Consider the following 23,439-nt stretch of genomic DNA (forward strand, 5'->3'; position numbering starts at 1 on the left):
TGAACAATGTATTTGTTTCTCTGAAGGCTTATCAACATAATGTGTCTTTCTTTATCCTTTTTTGGGGGATTTCATTACTAAGCCTGTACAATATTCCCGCAAGTGATGTTTTAGATAAATTTTCATGGATCTTTTTTGAAGAATGTGAAAAAGCATCAGAAAACTGTCCCCTCTCCGTTCCTTTGCAGACAATGTTGTGGAGAGCAGTCTTTGATCCATTTTTAATTATCAAGCATTCAGGGACATAATGGCATATGTTTCTAAGGCCAGGCCACAGGTCTCACAAAATCCCCATTCCCCACACCATTTAAGGTGTGGAATTGGGACTGCATATGAAAAGAAAATGTGTTCTAAGACTTCTTACAGAGGAGGCTCGAAAAATACATTATGGTATGTCTGCCTAATGGTCCCCATACTGAATGCTACAAAGGCTGACAATTATTTTCTTGAGGTGTTTCAGTGCTAGAAGCCATATTCTATACACATACTTTAATGAAGGGATGGGAGATGAAATAGGGGATGATCTGTTCCATGGGGGAGCCACATTGGTTGCCTTTCTCCCTTCTAGTTATTGATGGCCTTCAATGTTATCTTGTACCAGGATCTTCTCTGTATTAGATACAACACTGTACATGCTCTTCCCGATAATACACCAACCAGTGACATAGATGACAGCCCATACTACAAACTCAGTCTATTACCTACTATTGAGGAACCCAGCAAGCCCTTGAAAGTGACAGTATTAACTTTAGCTTGGAACTGTTTGAGTACCAAGCAAGTTACTTTCTGTACCACAAACCTAAGACTGGCCCAGAAAAGGTGGGTGTGCCTTGATATGGACGACCATATCACTGTCATAAAGCCACGTGTTCACAGATGTAAAAACATGCTGGATACTGTGTCTCTAGGGCATCCCCAAGAAATGGAAGTGTTCAAAAGAGCTTCAGATACCAAAGATAGTATCATATGGGCTGTACTAGACCTATGATGATTTGGAATTCCTAACTCAAAAAACATTTTTCCTTAAGCGGCCAGTTCTATTTGACATCTTCATTAAAAATAATACTAATAGTATCACCTATTTAAGACATTTATTGCCCAAAAAGCCCTACAAAGACCAAATGGCACTAGTTTCAGAAATGTTTAAATTACTAACATTTGGTGAAAGTTGTGGTTTAAAATCATCAAGGTTCATGTCAGTGAGCCTGGTTTGTACTGTTCCAGGTAGAGGTCAAAGGTGACATGGACTGTATGGAACTCTAGGACACTCCACAGGTAATCGGGTTATTTTAGGTGCTCAGGTGAACAAACCAGTATTGGCTGTGAAGGTAGGAGGAGAACTAGTGAAGGAGGTTGATAGTGAATTGCATTTGAGACCCCAGGGTACTTATGATGGTGGAATGATTTATGTGTCAAAGGCAGCTGAGAAGTTTAGCAAAATCAGGAGGCAGGGATCACCTTCGTAGGAGGACATCGTCTATGCTGTGTAAGGTAGCTTGATCTGAAGCCAGATTGGTGGTCTTCTATTTGAACATTGACCGTTTTTTCAAAATCTTGCAGATGAAGGTTAGGTGAATTGTGGGCAGGTAGTTGGTGGGTGAATCAGTGTCTAGTGTTGATTTCTTTAGGAGATGGAGGTACTGGCCTGTCTTCAGAGCTTCTGGGAAGATCCATTAAGTAAGGGAGACCTCGACAATAGTGAGTAGAGGTGAGAAAGTGTCCCCGAAGACAGTTTTGAGGAAGGACAAGGGTCAGACATCTTCTTTATAGAGTAGTTTTGAGGGAGTTGGGAACATCAATGAGATCTGCATGAAAGACGCCTTTGAAGGCTGACCGTTGTGGGATTCTACTGGAAGGGGTGGGCATAAGAGATGAAGATGGATTGTGCTTTTGTACCTTCTGTATTCTAACTCTGAAGAAGAGGTTTATAGCATTAACCTTTCTTTTTAGTGAGGAAAAGATGGGTCAAAGAGGGGTTGGATGCAGTGCTTGATTGTCTTGAAATGTGTTCTGCCTCTGTTGGTGGCGTCATTGTTGTTGTTAGCATAGTACTTTACTTTAACTGATGTGATGAGCTTTCTGCATGTTGCATGGAGGGTTTTTAAGATCATGCAGTCCTCTGCAGCTCTGTTTTTCTTCGATTTTCTTTCCTGTCTGCGGATGCATCTTTTATTGACAGCAGGGTCTTTAGTGTACCAGGGTGCTGAAGTCTTTAGCTTGCATTTGCCTGTTTCATTTGATGTAGATTTCGACCAGCTGTAAGCCAATCAAAATTCAGCATTTTGGTAGGCTATAGCTGTTGGATTTACAATGCACAGAATTACTACATGAAACCACACTTGATATCTAAGAAAAATAGTAAATAGTCAACATGACCTCTGTATATTGCTTAGACAATGGTATGTTGAAAATAATGCCAGTGGAAAAGGTAACTTAGGGTTGAAGAGCTAAGCGAAAGGACTGTACAAGGCCCCCTGGGCTATGATGAGAAACTATAACTTACACACATAGTGCACAAGTTTTAATATTCTGAACGTTTTTTATGGTCAGAGATTGAAGGTCCTAGCACCATGACAAAACTACTTTCTAAATTCTAGGTGGGCTTCAGATCGTAAGAAGTAAATGTCACTTTCTCAAAAGGCCAATTGGCAACAAAGACAAGAAGATATTGACTCTTTATATTGATCCAAGAAACAGTATACCAATCTAAGTACTTGAATAGTAGATAACAGAATTTGTTCAGTTACTGAATGTGGTTTCTCTGGCTATTTCAGGTATAAAGCATCTGCTAAGCCATTAACAGTAACAAGCATTAATCGGCTATTGAACATTTATATTGAGAGAAAAAATTGTGACCCAATGGAATTACCAACTATTTATCTGCACATTTCAGTGAATAGCCTAAATTCAAACTCAATCTGAGTTCTTAACAATACCTTGCTCGATTCCAAACTATCGGCTAGATGTACAAACAATTTCTTGGGTGGTAAACACTCCAAACCGTGGTTTGCAACCCAAAAAATCTTTTTTTGCAATGTAATGAATCCCAATTTTACTGACTCTTAAAATGGGATTGTGAATGCATACCGAGTCGCTATTTGGAAGTGGGATGTTGTTGGCTTCCATTCTAAATACCTAATCAGTATTCAATGCATCAATGATTTGCAACCATGATTCCAGTTGCAATCCATTGAAAACAAACAGTTCCCCAAGTTGGGGTGGCAACACATTTGCATAAGAAGATGTCCCCTTTGGATTCCTTCCCCTTTGTGAAAGATTAAAAATGTCCAGATGTGAATCCAACACTCACTGAAGCTTTTTAAAAATCAATATTTTGATTTTTCACATGTGTCTTTCCAAAATCTTAGCTCTTTGTTGGGTCTAGATTCTAGATTCAAGACGAATTGCTGGGGGATGAGGCAGGGACTCTTCCCGTTTATAATCAGTGCCCACAGCGCTCATGTATCTTTCTTCTACAGAGGGCCAGTCAGACGGATGTACGACGTTACGACGCGTACCATAACAACGCGTGCTTTAACAACGCGTCCCTTATAACGCAAGTCGTTACCACAACTTGCGTTTGGGGCGCGGATTGACAATAGTATAATTTACTATTCTAACACCAGTCCCCGTGGACACTAGAGAGAAGGATGAGACCAAAGGCAACCCATAACTCATTGGCATGGGTCCGAACCCACCTGTACATTGTTGATGTTGGTGGTTTAGATTTCCCTAAATTATTAAAGCTACTCTACATGCTTGTCCCACGTTTCCAAAAATGCAGATTAGGTGGCCGATCGTTTACGGTACTAGCCTCCAAACTGTGGAACACGCTTCCTGTCTACATTCGCTCTTTAGAAGATCTTTTTGCTTTCAGGAAAGCTGTTAAAACTTATCTTTTCCCCCTGCCTTATTAAAAACTCCCTACCTTGTCTGATTCTGTTAGTTATGTTACCTTTCAGATATAGCGCCGGGACGCCTCTTCGCTGGGGCAGCTGTGCGCTCAAAAATTTAATTAACATAACATAACATAACATAGAATGCTCCCCTAACCCCTGTGTTTTCTTGACATCTTGAGAATCTTCCGGGGTAGGGACTATTAGGAGGAGAAGTGGTATATTTTCTGTACAAGACTAGAATATAAAATGGGCTAGGTGAAATCAAGCATTTCTGTTTGCTGCATTAGTATATGTGTTGCAGTTGGCATGCTGCTTTAGTATGTGTTGCAGTTGGCCCTTTCTGTAGTGTCATTCCCAAACTTACTGCCAACACCCTCCAGTTCTCCGAACCAGTTTTGGCTGGATTTTAGGACTCTGCGCTCTTTACCACTTTTAACCAGTGCAAAAGGTCCTTGTGCTCTCTCCTTCAACCATGGTAAAATTGGCTTACACCCAATTGGCACGTTTACTTACTTGTGAGTCCCAAGTAAAGTAGTACTACATGTACCCACGGCTAGTAAATAAAATGGGCCTGAGACACTGATTGTGCTTCTCACTTCTGTAACCTTTTTGAACAGGTCTCTTACATGACATTGCAGACTGTGTGTGCAGTTTCAAACGGCCATTTTTATCTGGCAAAATACAACTTTTCCAAACCTTCCTTTTTATTGGGATAGGCCCTAAATAGCCTAGAGGGCAGTGAGCAGTGCATTTAAAAAAACAGTCACATACTTTTAAGTTTTACATGTTCTGGTAGTAAAAAACTATTCAATTCATTTTTCACTACGTCAAGAACTACCTTTCCCAGAAAAAAACATTGGATAATTCATTACATACATGTCATAGGGCAGGGTGCAATGTATTTTCAAAGTAAGGAATGCACGTTTAAGTTATATATTTCCTGGTAGTGAAAAACTCCTACATTTCTTTTTACTATTGAAAGGCCTATTTCTCCTATCGGATAATGTTGGGTTACCTAATTACATTTATTAAGTGATGAGGTTTGATTGGGAGCAGAGAGATATGTAATGTTTATGCTCAAATTAATTGTAATTTAAGATCCTCTTTAGTGGTAAAGTCATATTTTACGTCACAATTCTGAAAATGCCACTTTTAGAAAGTTCAGTGGCAACAAATGATGGACTTAATACTGAATGAATACAGGAATATAACAAGCTCCAAACACCTTTAGCTCTGCACTTGGCCTCTCCTGGAATGAGCCTTTACCCCTAAAGGGGTGCCCTCAGGGCCTTGAACTTTGGTTGTAGTGCTGGTGGTACTGCTCCTGCCTAACCCTAAAACTTGGGAAATAGAAAACATTCACCCACAGTCAAAAGATCGGAGTTAAAAAGATCATTCTTTTGCTCACTAAAACATCCCATTTTGACCCAGCCATATGCAAATCAGTCTTGACCCTGTCCCTCATGGGAACAGTTCAGCCCGAACTGCCAAGCTGAGTCCTCCCTGGACCTGAAATAAGCATCTTGGGACCAGTTTCGGGGTTACACCCGTCATCAGCCAGGCTAGCTTGACTCTAGTAGCACAGTGAGCAAGGTACCCATGTCTGGGCATATCCATCCCACTTGGGACAAAATGTTCTGCGGCAACAAATGATGGACAGAATGCTGAATGTCTCAAACATTAACCCCAGTCTAAAGATCTGGATAAATCCATTGCTCTTTTGCTCACTATGCCACCCCAGTTTGAACCCAGCCATATGCAAATGAGTCTTGACCCTGCTCCTCGTGGGAACAGTCCTGCCTGAACTACCAAGCCAAGTCCTTCCTGGACCGGAAACAATCGTCCTGGGATTGGCTTCAGGGTAGAACCCCTTATTTTCCCCTGCCAAGGCTTCAAAGCCTTGTTTCTGGTCCCTAGAGAACCTGTACTTGCAGGTAGGGCTGGAATGTTCCCATGGGGAGCAGGATTAAGACTCATTTGCATATGGCTGGATTCAAACCTGAATGACATGAGGAGAAAAAAAACAATAGATTTAAGACTCTGTAATGGGTACCATGACTGTGAATGGGTCTGCTGATGGGCTTTGTGTATTCCTCTCAGCCAGTGAGACAAAGGGGGCTAGTGTGTTGGTAGTGTGGGCCATCCTGGCAGAATGGCTGAGGGCAGAGATTTTTCCTGCCCCACTTTACTCTTTAAGGGGTTGACTCCAGCACACACCCAAAATAACCTGACACCATCCTTGTGTCACCCCGGAATTCTTGTAGCCTTGGTAGGAGAAAGGAATAACTTTCCAAACCAGATGTAGAGGTAGCATAGGAACTTCCCCCACTTTAAAGTCTGTTACCATGGAAAACAATTGGCCACTCAAAACACCTATTCATTACACTCCTGGACCTGTGGAAGACTTCAGAAGGACAATCTGGACCCCCAGAATACTGCCCTGCTGCTACTAGAGGATTTTCAGCTGCTAGAGGCCTCCCTTTCTGCCTGAAGGACAATATACTATCTCCTTGAAGAGAGGTCTACCAAAGGGACTCCAAGGGCTAGTTGGCTGGTCTCCCGTGTCAACTACAGGAACATAAGTTCCAAACAGCTTGAGCCCTGCAATTGGCTTCTGCTGCAGTGAGCCGCTACCTCCAAAGTGGTGCATGCAGGGCCTGGACCTTTAGTTGTGTGGGTGGTACTGCTCCTGCCTAATTCTAAAACTTAGGACATAGAAAACTTTCCACCAAAAAGTGGCCTGAGAACTGACAGAAGACCGGGACTTACTTGTCAGTAATAATAATAATAATAATAATAATAATAATAATAATAATAATAATAATAATAATAATAATAAAACAATTTTTAGAGCGCCTGGTTACACTCAAGACAGTGTGTCCCCGTGCTAAAATTACTGCTACTCCCCGAGAGACAGAGGTCCGGAAGTGAATGACCTGGGTCAAAAAGTGAATCCGCCTGAGGTGAATAGTTGGAAGGCCCGACTCCACAGTGGCTTTCTTTGAATTTCTCTCCGCAGCAGCAAATCCTGTTCAGCTGGACCTCTCAACGTAGGCATTTGGCCTTGTGGAGCCCCAGTTGGCTACCACTTGCAGCTTCATCCCACTGGAGATTTTAAACTTCCAAAAAAGTGACAAAGACCGAAGGTAGAATTCTTCACTGCGACTCTAGCAAGCACCTCTCCGATGTTGCCATTGAGTCCTCAGACACCTCCGGCTGCCTTGACCTGCTGAAATTTACGTTCTTGGGAGCTTTACTTCAAAACTTCTTCTAAGTTTGAATGTATGCCGAGCCCGGTCAAATCCATCTCGTGTATCCAACCCATGCTCCATCGTGGTTAGCCTTTACTTTCGACTTTGACCTGGTTTTGCATGACCAGTTCCCCGCAATTGGGGCTTTGATCTTTTAGGCATTATTTTCCAATAAAACCTTTGAAATTCATAACTCCAGCTTCAATAATTGGTTTTAATATGTTATTAAATCCTTTACGCGTAGCCTCCAAGTTAAGCCTGACCACCACTTTTGTGCCAACCTACCAGATGATTAAGCAGAGGTTAAATTTGTGACTTGTATGGTTCACACTAACAAGGATGTGGTTGTTGCTTGACTTGGGTTACCAACACCCCAACCAATAACCTGATTTCTTACAGTTGTGTTGCCTTGGTCAGTACAAAACTGCACAAAACAAAACAGAAATTGAACCAGGAATGCATCCACATCTTCTTCACCAATAGAGGCTCAAAATAGAGCTTCGGGTCTCAAAACCGGAAGGAATTGTCTGAAGAGCAGAATAGACATACTGTAAGTTTTTTAATTGCATTGTTTTGCGGATTAATTGGCAACAGCCCTTTGAGGCGGTTCTTGCAGTCAGAGGGACAGTAAACTCTTGGGCAGATCCTTAATCTTCTTGGTGAAAGGCCAACCATAGCCATAAATCACTTCGTCATTCTCGCAACAGGAGTTACAGAAGAATGTCTCATGAGTCCTCAAGTTGGAAAAACTGCAACTTTGTTGCCGAGCTGGAGCTTGCACGGCTACAAAGGCCAGTTTGGTATTTTTAATGATTCCCACCTTGAAGCAAGATGTGGACTGAAAAAATAATGTTAAACTGTAGCAATAGGCACTGGAGCCAGTGATGATTTGGAGCAAAGAATGTAATTGCTCTAGGAAGCAGGCCTGAAGAAATGTAAGGTTAGAGGTACAATTCAAGCACACATATACAATTGACAGAAAGAGGACAGCTATGATTGAGAGTCCAAATTTCAAATGTGAACTAGGACTTACCTCCTAGGTGAAATAAAGGGAATGCAAAAGAAAGTAATGCCCAGGAGGTTTGAGGAGTTACCCCTTAAGGCAATCATCACCTGAGATATCATAAGCGCCAATATATGTACTCCTGACGTGCCAAGTACGCAAATAGTAAACTTCAACATGAATATTAACAAAACTAGAACCGGACTGCCGGGAATGGGGAGACATTTTGGGAATAGAGGAGGTGCAACAGAGGAGGGCGGTATAGGGGATATTTAAAAAAAAAAAAACAAGCAGGATGGGGAGAGGAGAGAGACTCAAGAGTTTAGTTGATGGAAGAGGCAACACAGAAAGTGTGCAGAGAACGTACAAAGAGAAGGTGGAAGCAGTACATAGGGTATAGAGCTCTGACCCATTTATGGGTGAATGAAGTCTTGAGGCAAACAACCATTTGGTCTTTCTGATAATAAACCACTAATAGCAGGTCATCAACCTGCAGGTTCACCCTAGCATTGTTGTCTTGGCTACCACAACACACTGCTCCTTGACAGATTTTAATTTCTCTTATTGCCAAAAGAGAACAGGCACATCAACCCAAACAATGTCCTACGCTAATGCTACAAAATGATTTGATAAGTATCTTTTCATTAGAGACATATCACACTTTGTGCGGAAATTAAATTGTGTGTATTATCATTATTTATATATCTAGGTTGTTGATTGGCTCAGTTGTGTGTTAGCCAAAGATTAATATCTTAAAAGAACACAACAATTCAATTAAACAAATGGGTATATACACTTTTTGAGCTTAACAGGGCACTAACATTTATGAATTGAATTAAGAAAAGCAAGCAATTGAGCTTTGCATACTTTAATTGCTGATTCAGAAAAAAAAAACATTTAAAGATTAAACAAGACTGTAAGGGCTGGGCAAAGTTCAGAGCCTGTGGCTACCATTCCCATTGCCCTTTATTCCAGAAACTATAGGTTGGTTGGTTTTTGGCCAGCTCGTGGCAAACACCAAAGGCTTTCGTGTTACTGCTCAGTTCACCTAGCCCATTTCCATATCTGTCTTCGCTTATTCCCTGATCTGTACATTCGTAAAATAGCTTTTAATGACTAAGAAAATCATCAATTCTACAATATCAATTGCTCAAGACAAGAGCAGAGTCTGATAGCTCAAACCACCCTTGGTGAACACAACAGAAAGTGTGGGTGCTGGACACTGGTCATGCATAAACAACCAGAATGACGCCGAAAAACAGAAGCGTAAAGGACATACTTGGTGAACAGCATTTGCCTGGCTTTGGGTCCTCCGCTACTGGCACGCAGTCGTTACTAGAAACCCTTGGTATGTAGTGAGGCAACGAGGAAGGGTACGCCGTTGGAGGTGGGTACGCCACATACAGGTTTCGGTCCACTGGATATGTGTAAGGGTTGATGTGCTCTGGTTGATAGCCACGATTATCATAATATGGTCTTTCCTGTGAACCCTAAATAAAGCAAATAAATAAATGGGAGAAATACAGTAAAATATTGTTATAATAATAGGCAGTGATGGAACAAAATTCTGCACTTAACGGATTAACAGACATATTGCATCATGTAGACCATCAGTGTGAGGTCATGAGTTTACCTTGCTGCTGGGGACCATGTAATGCTGGAGTTAATGCATACCTGTTCGGGGATGGAATAGTTCTAAAGTAGATCATGGAGAAGATTCCTAGCAGATGAGCCTCTCATCCGCACTGTGTTTAGGTCTCAATAGTTTTTATTGGGTTTTTCGACGGTCCAAACCTGCAGACAGACATTCTCATCTGGAACCGGTAAACTTCAACTCCCCTCACATTCTAAATTCTCCTTTCACCACCAGTTTAAAATGCAGTCCAGTTGAGTCGTAACCCCCCTCCCCAATCTCTGCTGTGTGCATGCCAACATCCTTGTCAGCATATATTTCCCATTAACCAACAGGCCCAGGGCACATAGTCTGATCAGGCAGCACAGGCCTCTCTCATTTTTCAGATATTTCAGGAGGGGATCCCATATTTTGTTAAATTGGAGTAACTACCTCATTTGCTACCTTTTCTTGTGCAAGTAAATGCCAAAGGCAATTGAGGTATATTTCTGATGTTGGTGCCAACATGTGATCCAATAAGCCAAGTAGTGTTTGCTTACCTGCCAGCAATTGAGGAGATATGTGCCTTCCTTTGACAAAGTGTACTGGGTATGTGTTGTATCCTACTGTTTGGTATAATGCATCCTTCCCATTGATGCTTTCTTCCCTGCTGCTCAGCCAGAGAGTGAGATCATTGGAATGTTTAGAGCGTTGGTGCTTGGATGAGTCTCGGTTGATGTGAATGGGCCGAGACAGAAGTTAAGTTCACCAGGCCACATATGGGGTGCAGAGGGATTCAGATATGGGATCTACAAGGCTGCATATGCGGGCTGCCGAGATCACCGGTATGTTTTGAGGTGCACCATCCTTGGGGTGCCAGGAAGTGTGTTGGAGGCCTCAGCTTTGGTGTTTCAGGGGCACGTGATGCAAGATGTGAATCAGCCTCGCAATGTGAGGTGCTTCAGTATTGGTGTGGAAGGAAAATTGGTTCTTGGGTGTCAGGAGTACGATCTGTAGGTTGGTAGGGACCTTGCCTTGTTGATAGTAGTAACCCTGGCGTTTTATGAGCGCCAGGTGTATAGTGATAGTAGGAGTACCGGGTTCTCTCACCAGCACTCCAGGAACACTAGTGCATTGAGGTCACATCCCCGGATGTCAGGAGACCCGGATACGTGAAATGAGGTGTGTCCTTTTCGGGGTGTCAGATGCATCTGTTCTGTGTTGGCAGGTGGGCCAAGACTTCCCTGCTAGGGGCTCCAAGTGTTGGCTGTTGGGATCCTTTGCCTTCACTCTGAGCAGCATCAGTCTGTGCCCAGATGTGGTCTTAGGAGCACCAGGTGTGGAGTGATAACAGGAGTACCAGATTACTTATGACATTAGCGCTCGATGTCTGGTGTCTGGAGCTCTAGATAGAGCACCACATGAGCAGTGAATACACATCCTTGTGGGATGTCAGAGCACAGAATGCGAGTGACGTCAGGAGTTGCAGCATGGTGACACTGGGATAGGTGTAAAGCCCTGGCTGATGAGAGGGCATTGGAGAAGAGTTCTGGGGACACCCATGGGTAGTATGATGTCACACTAGAGGCCTTGTGAGAGTACGCAGGAGGTCACCCTGGAGCATGTGTGAAGGATCTTTCCTTGCTGAGACCACAGTGGAAATTGTACCCGCTTTGTGGATCTCCTTGAAGCCTTTATCGGGGCGAGCCCATGACACAGGATTGGAGAGACCACAGTGAGGGGGCTGTGTATGCCTGGTCGAGGTGATGAGGCTCTAGAAGATGACTGTGAGCCTTTGGCAGGCATGAGGGCACACTGGAGGGATTATGAAGACATACTGGAGACGTAGTATTTGGATCTCCTGTCATCAAACATTGATCAAAGAAAGCAGAGGAGTGTGCACACAATACATGTGCTGTCCTCAGTATCTAATTAGGGCTGTCCTACCTCCAAGGAGCAGCAGTGTGCTTTAGAGAGATTACCATTGTATTTATATAGCGCTTACAACGCCTTGACGAGGCGTCAAAGCGCTTTGTAGATAGTAGCACGCTATTCCAGAACTCAGTTTGATTAGTATCTCAAACATGATGTGCTCCACTTAGAATAATATTTTGTGCATTGAGTCGTTGACATCTTATAACAGAAACCAGTATGTGTTGAGGCATTACATTTTTAAGTTGGTGGTTGCAGGACATGAGGCATCTTTACATAGCTGCATCCATCTGTGTTACACAGCACGTTAACCATGCTCACACTGCTGAAGACACTCAAACAGGGAGGAAAAGAGACTCCGGCCTCTATTGTAATCCTTGGGACTAGGGCGTGTTGGTACCTAAATCCCTACAGTGCTTAGAGGCCATACGAGCTGAAAAACAATGCCCTACAAATGTTTTTAAAGTAATTTACCATAGTTCTCTTTTGAGTCAGAGTAAGTTAAAATAATTTGATCAGATACACTCGATTTTTGGCCAAGTGCCGAAGCTGGGATTAGAACCCAGGATTCTAGGTTCTAATGTCTTCAGCCCCTGTCTCTGTTGGTAGAAAGATGGGCAGCCACTATGCCACTCTGCTGGTGTGTTGAGCACATTGGTGGTAGGTGGTCCTGTTTTGGGGGTCTTTTAGGCTAAAGCTGACAATACTGATGTTGTGTGCCAGGCGACTACTGATGCCATTACATTATTAAAGGGTTTGTTCGGGGTCAAGTCTGAAGAATATTATTAATGGTGCCATGTTTGTGTTGGAGGTGAACAGTTGTGTAACTGGTTTGGGGAGGTTGGTGGCGCTGCAGTGTCTAATGACGGGAGAGGCGGCTCTCTGATCTTCTCTTTCTTCTGTTAGCTCAGTAGTACAGGGACACTCTGACTTCAGCCTCACTGCCAGCTAAGCTGTGAAGTGTGTGCTTTTAACAGACAGGTATAAAAAAAATGCACTCCATACAGTCTGAAAAAATATATATTTCTTTTGGAAACACTTTTTATCTTAAACCTTTTTGCGAATTTTGTAGCCATCTATGTAGTTAATAGAAGGTGAAAAAAGTTACAGAATATCTTGGTTTTTAGGCACGCCCATACTCTCACTCACCCCGCCATTTTGAACACTGATAGCTAGGACTGTTGCTTGCTGTTGTACACTGTTTTGATTTGCAAAATGCATCCCTAACCGTGATCACACCATGCTGAATGTGCAGAATCTATTTATAGCTTAAGTGATTTTGTCTATAAATCCTTTGGGATTCTGTCTTTCAAGGGTTTTGTTTTACCATTTTTCTAGTGGGCGACTTGACATCCTGTCAATGCTCTTCATGGTTCTGACATGTGTTCCTTTGAATATGCCTAACTAGGGATTTTATTGTTTTATGATTCTGTATTTTATCTGTACTTCTGTACTGGTGATCCATTGTAATCTGTGCATTTCTGCTGCTACACCGTATTAAACATTATTCAATTTTTTGGTCTAAACCACATTATGCAACATAATACTACATTTTATTTATTCTGATGAATTGTGTTTTTCCTGATGGGGAGTGTAGATCAATTGGATATTCTGTATTCGGATTCGTTTAGTAGAATTTTGGGGTGAACAAACATTGGGATTCAGATGCATTCGGCTCCTACACCTGTGATTGGCCTGAAGTAGAATAGCTACCCCCGATAGTGACAATTGATCCATGGTATTGCGTGAGGAAGTTCTCTGACCATTGTCTATGCTGATCTGATCTCAGAAGGTGTGTCTTTTGGTGGGAGATGGATGTCCACCCCTGATTTTCTATGTTCCCCAGTATACTCAATCAATTTGTGGGCTGCTAAGTCCCCAAACTTTATATGTGAGTATCCTGAATGATGGTGTTTTAGACATTGAGAGATCAAGCGAGGGGTTTATGTCAGTGAGAGCGGGGCGCCGATGTCATGGAGACTGCACCCATTCCACTATACAGTGGAAAGAGGTTGTGTCACTTCGTACCCAAACCCAGTTAGCTTGAACTTTAAAAAGATTATAGCCTTGGGACCAAACAAAACTTGTAGTGTCGTGGACAGTGTTGTATATGTGAGATTGCTAGTTGCAAGCTCTGGTTGCAAACTGCAAAGTGACTCTCCTCCATCTAATGCCTGGTTATGTGAGTTGAAATGCAGTATGGGTTGTAAGGACCTCATGTGTGAGCCTCGCAGGACCCTGGCCAGGGCCTATCCTCCAAACCAGTCTTTTACGATCTCTTCGGGGTCAATATTGACACCTATGTAATGGTGTCAGGTCCAGTTTGTAGTCCAGATCAGTTTCAGCTGGTCAGACAAGGTTTCCATGCAATTGCCTGAGATCAGTTTCAGGTGTTAAAGCATACTTTCTCTCCTCACTGCTATTTCCACCCTACCAGGTTTTAATTTACCCAGCTTATTCATAGCTATTTTCCATGTCCCTTGTGTAGTCTTCGTTACTGTGTTTTACGCCGCGGTGGTGCTGAGCTTTGTCAACATAATCCAAGGAGTACGCATATCTGGTCCAGGGAGGCAACGCTTCGCGTTTAAGTGCCATCCCACTCTGTAACTGTACCCCTTTAGCTCTCAGCCTTTTGGCAACAGGACTCTGTGTTGCCATTGTGACGGGTGATAGATCACTTGTATCAATTGTATAGACACTCTATTGTCCTCAAATTTCATTGGAGAATGGCATGTTGCTCCTTGAGGGCGATTATCCTTTGTTGCATGTGCTCACATTCTTATACTTGCTTGTGGAGGCCTTTTTCTGGATATTTCTCTTGATTTCTCAAAGATAATAGAAGCATCCCCTCAGGCGGTCAAGGATCCCTATTTTCCAACATAGGAGTAAAGGGTTAATTGTCACTTTGTTGGAAGGAGTAGAAGCATCCCTCGCACAGCAAGCTGCCACCCTGCTCCAAATTACCATGACTTGCTGAGGAGGGCTTTAATCAACTAGGAGATCCTCATCTGCCAAGGTCATTAGAGTGCCAAACCCCAAGCATTTAAGAATCTGACATGCTTCATTGACATCTGTGGCACTGTAGATATTAAAAAACATTTATCAAACCTCTCACAAAATGAACCTGCAACATGAACTCTTTATCTATGTGGCTGAGCCATGGTCCTTGACAAGTTTATCCTGAAGTTCGAATGATATCTTCATTTTATAAACTTTATCTTTCATATAGCAATGTTAACTCCCTGCTTTTTAAACATTGTGGTATTTTATATTTTGTAATGGTTTTTATTAATTTACAATAAAGAATTATTATTATTATCTCTCACGAAATGCAATTTACCATTTTTCAGATTTTTATTTGAAAAATTCCAGATTTTTACCCATGGAAAATAGGAGTTCATGGAGTGGCTTTGGACAGGTCATGTTTTCAATATATTTTTTTCCCACTTTAACACAGAGCTTTTTGTCCAACATGCTTATGTGTTTCACCCATTGCTTGAAAGCATTAACCACAAACTAAATTTGATCACTGCGCGACAGCTTATTTAAATTCTTCTGGAGAGCTCAATGAACATGTCTAAATGAGTTTAGAATCCACACAAGTGCTGTGCAAACAGGGATTATGCCTACAAATAGGAAGCACTTATGTGGTGTACTCAAAAGGCTCTACTAAGAAACGTCAACCTTTAATCAGACAGCCACACGAAAGACAGGTTGAAGCAAATTTAGCAGAGCTTACCAACACTAGCTAGGATATCAATTTTACTGTTGCTTCAACCCCAGCTTCTCTCCCCTTTACTCGTATATTGGTGTTCCTTGATATACTCATATAAACTGGTTCTATGTAAAACTCCTCAGTGTTAATGTGACAGTTTAAAAATAAAAAATATATATTAAAATTCATTAATGTTTCTATTGGAAGAGGACTACTTGGTGATGGTTTATTTAGTTTTCCTAGATATGTTTTTCATTAACCTATGAAAGTCTTATTCCCTGTTGTGGGTGCTTGTGATCTGTTAAAGTGCAGATTGGTCTTTAAAATTGGAGGGATACGAGTCATTCAGAAGTCCTTTGGTCACTCCGCAAGATTATATTAATTCTTGCATTTTGACCTCACGGATGGCACATATTAATTTTTGGCACCTTCATCAGAAAATAAGATTCTCTTTATCAATCCCTGTGAATTGGAATACGAAGCACATTCATTAGTTTGTACTAAATCTACTTAGTCCCCATGTTATGAAGGATCCACACTACATGTAGCTCATTTTTAGGTCTCGCACCTGGCGATTACAGCGCGCAAGCGCTGTCTTGCCTGCGAGACCAATAGTCACCGGCTCTGCTTCCCAGGAGACAGGAGATGGGCACGCGCAGCATGCCGGAATCGGATCAGGTCGCACGCGTGAACACACGCACTGTGAACTGTTGCCGTTGTTTACATGTCCAGCTGGCTTGTAGCGCGCGGTGCTCGCAGGCACTGCAGTGCCGTCACTCACCCCCTCCGGGTAGCTCTTCTCGGGCAGGCAGGCTCCTCGGGCGTAAAGCATGGTGTGCAGGGGCTGCTTTTTTGTTGCTTTGGCGCCCACTCCCAAGGCCTCGCGAGCCGTGCAGCACTTCTCCAGCACAGTGGTGAACTCCGCATGCGCCGCCACTGGGCACGAGCCGCAGGGCACGCTGATGTGCACGCTCACGGCGTGCCTTTCACTTTCCGTATTACTGAGAACCCCCACCGGTAGATTGCTCCTCACTGTCCTGCAAGACTAACTACGGTCGCATCCGCAATACCATGCGAAACCGCAACACTAGGCTCTAACTACTACCGTCGCTGCACCGTCCCTCTAGACTGCTCCGGGCTGATCGAAGAACTGATCGCAGCGCAGGACTGGATGGGGAACGGTGGAGCAGAGCATGAATGCAGTGGTAAGATACTCCGCTTTGCTCTGCCCTGGCACCGGTCAAACACTTCTCTCCCTCATCCGGTCAGCTCCCGTCCGCTCACATGGCTTTGCTTTACATGCACTTCCAATCCCATTACTCAAGCTTTTTCTCTCTCTTTCTGTCGCTCTCTCTCGTTTTTGTCTCTCTGCCAATCCCTCTCTCACCCTGGTATCTCACTCAAACGCAGTTCTGATGACGGGACAGAGCCCCTGATAAACCAGGGCATCTGAGCGGCTGGTTCCCCCCTCTGAATGGTGAGCACCCCCCTCTGACGGGGAGCGCTTCCCTCTGAAGGGCCAGTACCTCTGATGGGTAAGTGCCCCCCGTGGGCCACTCCCCCCCCCCCCCCCCTGGTGGGCCGCTCATCCCCCCTCTGATGAGCCGGCTCCCCCCTCTGATGGGTGAGAGCCCCCCTCTGATTGACCGGCGACTCTGACGAACCTGTTCCTCTGACTGGCGAGTGCCCCCCACTGACGGGTCAGTTTATCCGCGCCCCTTGCATTGCCATGTCGCAGAGTCCGTTTTTTTTCTTCGTGGCCGGACTTGTTTTCGTGATCGAATATACCACTCACTAGATGCGAAGTAAGCTCAGATTTTCATCATCTTTATTGAAAAAAAGAGTGCTCTTCATTTGGGTCATAGTAACACAAATTATATGCAGCACCATATAATTGCATGTCAGCTAAACTATTATTCTTATTATCAACGTTAATGTTATTATGCTGAACATTATTATCGTACTGATGAAACAAAATCCGTAAGCTGAACAGGTTACTGGGATGGACTGGGACTGTCCCCACACATCTCACCAGACAGAGAATTGGACTGGCTTTAACTCAGTTCACCAGATGAAACCCTGTACCGGGGGCACAATGCTTTAGTGCTAGTAGATTTCTTTTTGGCGGCAGGCGCGCGGCTCACCCAAATAGTATTTTTTTAAATTTACATCTGAAATATTAGCAGCCGCGCGCAACCAGACGCGTGGTTCACCCAACTCGTTAAAACTGCACTCTTCCTGGGGAAAACAACTTGCCCCTCTCATCAGATCAAGGTACGGGCAGTGCTGCTAAAAGAGCTACAGTACTGTATACGCTGTACCGACTAAAGCCTACAGGTTTGAGACAAGACCGCGCAGCATCTCTCTTAGGATACAATGCCTGCAGTAAGCACAGCATGTGCAGTTCAAAGATTGAGCCCACAGGGTACCTAGAAGCGCTTCATCACTGTAGGGCGCTGTATACTACACACCTGGGAAAGCTTAGGGTCTCTCTAAGCCTAAGGGAACGAGGCCTGCATCTGATATGAACCCGATGGGCAGGCAGACTCATGCTGCTCAGAGATACAGGGCGGCTAGAAGCGCTTTATGTAGGGAGCTGTGCCCACGAGACTAGAGTTTACAGCTTTCAAACAGCGCCGGGTTTGTCCAAGAATATGAGGCCTGCAGTCCGATATGAACCCCTATCTGCAGGCATATGGTGCTCAGACATTGAGGGCCAGCACTGCTGCTAAAAGGCCTTCAGCACGGTTAGGGCAGTATCTTCTTAAACTTTTTTCAGGCCCAGACAATGCATTTTTTGAGGTATCTTTTTAGCAGCTCTACTGAATTTTGTCCCCCAGTTCCTGATAATTCATGGACACACAATGTTGAATCATTTACATTTTCAGAACAGCGGTCATAGAATTGCTGCCCACTTAAATGCCTCCATTGGGGTGACTAGGCGCGCAACGCCCATTGGACTCAAAGGGCTTCAGAACCCGCCTCCCCACGTTGTGTGTGTCAGCCCGGGTGAGACACCTTCCCCAGTGCACACACAGCCTGAGTACTTCACAGGTCGGGGGCTGTGTTCCACGCAAATAAAATGCTGATCGTGGAGGGCTGCAAGGAGGTGTGTTTCCACCATTCTCCCCACTCCCTCCGCTCCCATAATACCAAGTAAGTTGACTATCACCTTCCATAAAAACAATGTGTAACCTGAAACCTCTTCCTCCGCCCCAAACCCTTCATGGGGATCATAAATATAAATCGGCACCGTACAAACCTCACAAAGGACCCTCTGCAGTGGCACTTAACTGTCCAGTCGTGTACTAATGCTTGCGAAAACTGCCCTTTGCGTTTTACTGCCCTAGGGTTGGTGCGACAGGGAGCAATGTCGGGTTTTGGCGATTGGGGTGATTCTGAGGGCTGTCTTAATAAACATCAACCCTTCAAATGGAATTCTTGAGGAAACTTATGCATCAAATTAGAGCGCCTCAAGGAAGATGAATTGATTGCCCGACTCAGTGCTCGATTTTTTTCTTATGACATTGTTTTTGCACTTTTCTTAAAGCGGACATTATTTCATAGGCATTTTTCTACAAAGTAACTTACACCGCAGCCGATTTGTGAGCAGCGAAATAATTTACCACAGCCTGTTCAATGAAATCAGATTAAAAAAAGAATCCAACACGAGAGCCTTCTCTATTTAACGTCTAATGTATTGATTTTTAGTCTATCAATAGTCACACCCATAGTATAAATTGAACAGCACTGTCCTGGAGGACTTTTTTATACACTATAGACGTGCTTCACACATACAACCACATAACAACCACACACACAACTACACACACACAACCACACCGTCAGTGCACACTTTCACCAGGCACAGACACCATCAGTCAGTGCACACTTTCACCAGGTATACACACCACCCAGCCGTCAGTGCACACTTTCACCAGCCACACACACACCACCTCCCATCAGTGCACGCTTTCACAAGGCACACACCACCAGCCGTCAGTGCATGCTTTCACCAGGCACATAGACCACCAGCCTTCAGTGTACGCTTCCACCAGGCACACACACCACCAGCCAGCAGTGCACACTTCCACCAGGGCACACACACCACCAGCCATCAGTGCACAATTTCTGCAGGCACACACATCACCAGCCATCAGTGCACACATCAATTGTTAACGCATCCACATTTAACTATTGTAGCAATCGCAGTATGGCACACTACTTTTAAACATATCCATCTGAAGCGCAGCATGCCACCATTGCTACAAATATAAATACAAATATTTTTGGCCTATGATTTATAGACTTTTGTTGCAATTGGTGTTGCAATAATAAGCAATGCCAATAGCTCAAACTTAATTAATAAGAGACCTATTGCATTGCAAATGCTTGTTGATTAAAGGAAAGGGTCTTTTTAATGTTTTAATTTTTGTGAAAATACTGTAAAACTCACAATTTATTACTCAGAGGAAATGGTGATTGCAAGAGAAGAACTAGCCCAGTTACTGTGTATTTGTGATCACTCTTCGCCCTCCATATTGCTTTTTCATTTGTTGCTTTTGTCCTTAGGTTGGCACAGGGAGAAATCTATTTGTTCTGTTTGTTTTAACTTTTAATTTCTAATAGGTCTGGATCCCTTTTGTTACGTGATCCCATAACTCGTTTTTTCTTGTTGACTGTAGTGCCACTCATCAACGCGTGGACTATCTTCTCTTTGACACCAGGTTCCTTTATTTGACAGAGCCTGTTTTGTCCCCAGTGGGTAGCTGTTGAAGCGGTATCACATTTAGTGTGACATATATTACATTCAATAATTATGGGCTTTAATATAGTCCATTTTCACCTGTATTGAGACGTTGGATCATTCTTGCTTCTCTTACCGTTAAAGCGCTCTCCAATGAATAACCTTTACGATATTGAATGATGTCCAGTATACCAAATCTAAAATCATCCTCAATATGTTCCTTTTCTTGAAAGTGTTGAACCCAGGGAGCTAGACTTAATTTTGGAGGTTTGATGTTAAATCCTCTTCATGCTCTGTTAGTTATTTTTTCCTACATATGCCAAATTGTATGGACACAATATTACATATGCTACATTCTTTGTGTTGCACTTTGAAATGTTTTTGTTAGTTACCATTAATTGTTATATGTGAACTTTTGCCTGTAATTGCTCATTGACAGACCACACAGGTGCTACAAATATAGAGCCCTATTAATGATGATAGTCCGACAGCTCCTGTGATATATCTCAATTGTGGGTCATCCCCGAATCTGGATGCTACAATTTCCTCTTTCAAATTTCAATAATTTTGTATTGTGAAAATTGTTTTGCATTTTGGCCAGGTAAGGCTTCAATAATATTCCAATGTATATTAAGAATCTTTTTTAACTCAGTTGTTGCCTGGTAGTAAGTGGTTATTTATATACACCTATGCAGTATTGTCTCTTGGTGTTGGTGTCTTGAGGGGTGTGTACCATGCATTTTTGTGCGACCTTTTTGTATTATCCTGCTAGAATGGCCTCTTTCAGATAGTTTGATGTTTTTTGGTTAATTTTTCAGCCAGTTTGGCGAAATCGTCTGTCCATGTGCTATTTGTTCATGTGCACACAAATTGCTCATATGGGTAGATCATCCTTCAATCTCCAGGGATGGAAGCTTTTTTTTCTGGTCTGTGTTTGTTGTCAAGTCATATAAACAGTATTTCATCCATTACCTTTGTTCCTAAATACAGTAAGTTGATTCCCTTTTGATCAATACTTAACAACATATGTATAACTTGGGAACGCCGATTCAGACTTTCTTGGTCATTTTTTCAGTTCCACAGGCATTCAGTTTCAAATTGGGAAAATATAATTCATGCACATAGTATTTAATATTATCTGTTGTTAAATAGGATTGCTGGTATAATTCAATCTTCTCAAGAGCTATTTGTTAAGGCATATTTATGAATAGTGCCTCTTCATCCATAGCGGGCAGCGAGTTTTTTAAATAATTCTTTTATTAAATTCACATCCTTCCATTTGCACAATAATGTCCATAAGATCTTGACGCTATAAAATTACTTTACGGATAAATGCTTTAGAAAAGAAGATTGTAGAAAAGAAGATTCTAAAACTGTGTTATTCCAAGAAACAATAGGTCTTCCCAGGGGATGATTGGCGTTCTTGTGAATTTTGGGTAAAGCATATAACACTGAAATGCATGGCTCCTTATTATCCAAATATTTCAAATTCCTTTTTTTTATAGCCAGCCACATTATATGCCATCTTGTAAAATAGCTTTAATTTTACTCTGAATTATGTTGTTGAATTAAAGTGCAACTTATTGCAATATAGATTGTTTTCCATTTGGCCATAAACATATTTTTGGGATCTGGATTTCTCTTGCACCATGACTACTTCCAGTTTCACCACTGGCCTAATCAGTATTGAGTTGCTGACCTTCTAAATATTCTATGCTTCAAATCTATCTCTGGGTAAGGTGTGTTTTCCAAACATCTTTCTTTCCACTGTACAGATTTCCATCACTACAGTGAGTTAAATCGCTACTATTTCTGCTGAGGAGTTTATGGGGGACACCAATAGGTAAAGAGTGCTTCAAAAAGTGTACTGGCAGTTATTTTTATCAATTTCCTCAACAACCCAAACAATTATAATTCTGATTTTTTCAAAACAATTGGATTATTCAGTTTTTAACTGCACATAATCAGTGCTTCTTGTGGCACAAAGGACACTCATTTGGTTAACTTTTCCCTCAAATGTGAATTGTATATGCGACAAATTGTGGGAAAATCATTAGTAACCGTTTGAAAGGTCTGTTCCAGTTTTGAATGTATCAATTGCTTTGATGTTGTTACATTATGCCCTTGCCTTTCTCTCTCCTCTGGCCCCTCCCAAAAATGGCAGAATTGAGGGAACTTCCAAAGTTCTGTTCAAAACCTCTTAGGGAAGGGTTTTTTCCAGTGCTTTAAATACCTGTATTTAATCCTGGATTTCTGGATAATACCTTGATGATCTGCTTATCTGTGTAGCTTTGATTTCTAAGATTAGACACACTCCCTACCAGAAAAATTTGTATGGTGCTGCCTCAGATGTGAAAGGGTTTTACACTTGTGTTGACCCTAGAAAATTGATTTAGTAAACAAGTGTAAAAGGATTCTTTATTAGAACAATTCAGCAATTAATCCCTTGGGAGCCTCTGAACACTCTTATCATGAAATGAATACAAGGGATCTGCCTATTAACTACTGGAAGGAATAGGCAATGTAATATAAAATATGCTACCCTACTCAGCCATGACTCAATAGTCCTTTGTTTGTATGACACTAAAACTCGTGCCTGCTTCTTGCATCAGTTGCTTTATCAATATTCATTGCAGCTGGTATTTAAAAACACATCCTATGAACACTTTCACAAGTTTCTCATGTCATAAAGTGTAATAAGGAACTGTGAAAGTTTCAACAAGTGTAACACAATATTTTGCACATTAGTGTTAATGTGATAGCAGTTTCATAAAACCAACACATTATAATTCATCTATCATTGAATCAGTAAAGGACCTCTTAGTGATAGATTATTTTTTCCCCAGATAATGTTTTCCATCGCCCTGTCTTAGTCCCAGTTGGATTGAATACAACCTTTTAAATGAAGATTCAGCTTTTAAATTAGGGTAATACAAGTCATTTATAAGTCCTTTCCATTTAAGCATTGTCAAATACATCGTACATCAGCCCTGAGGAGTATTTCTCCCTCAGCCTTATGCTAATGGCTGTTAAGTGTTTCATTCCGCCTCTTATGAAATCCTTCGTTCAAGTCTTACTTTTTCTCCAGGGTGTAAAATCAACAGGGGGCAATTATTTGAAACATTATAAGGGGTGGTATGCATACCTTATTTCTCACAATATAATCCATTTTTAAACAGACTTTACATGTTGCGTGCTATCGCAAGATGACCTATAGATTAATGTGATTATGGTTAATAATGTACTTTTTGGAATTGTTGCTATGCAGTTACCCCTGACA

The 23,439-nt window shown here is 42.3% G+C and overlaps 1 protein-coding gene across 3 annotated transcripts in view; it reads right to left on the reverse strand.

The window, feature by feature from the left end:
- TMPRSS2 (transmembrane serine protease 2) overlaps nt 1–23,439 on the reverse strand; it is a 306,146-nt gene that overhangs the window by 129,281 nt on the left and 153,426 nt on the right. For all 3 annotated transcript variants that reach the window (XM_086935437.1, XM_086935438.1, XM_086935439.1), the window contains one exon: nt 9,433–9,643. In XM_086935437.1, coding sequence (XP_086791563.1) covers nt 9,433–9,643 — 211 coding nt within the window. The remainder of the gene's footprint in view (nt 1–9,432; nt 9,644–23,439) is intronic.

This window comes from Lissotriton vulgaris, chromosome 8 (assembly GCF_964263255.1).
Source record: "Lissotriton vulgaris chromosome 8, aLisVul1.2, whole genome shotgun sequence".
NCBI lineage: Eukaryota > Metazoa > Chordata > Amphibia > Caudata > Salamandridae > Lissotriton > Lissotriton vulgaris.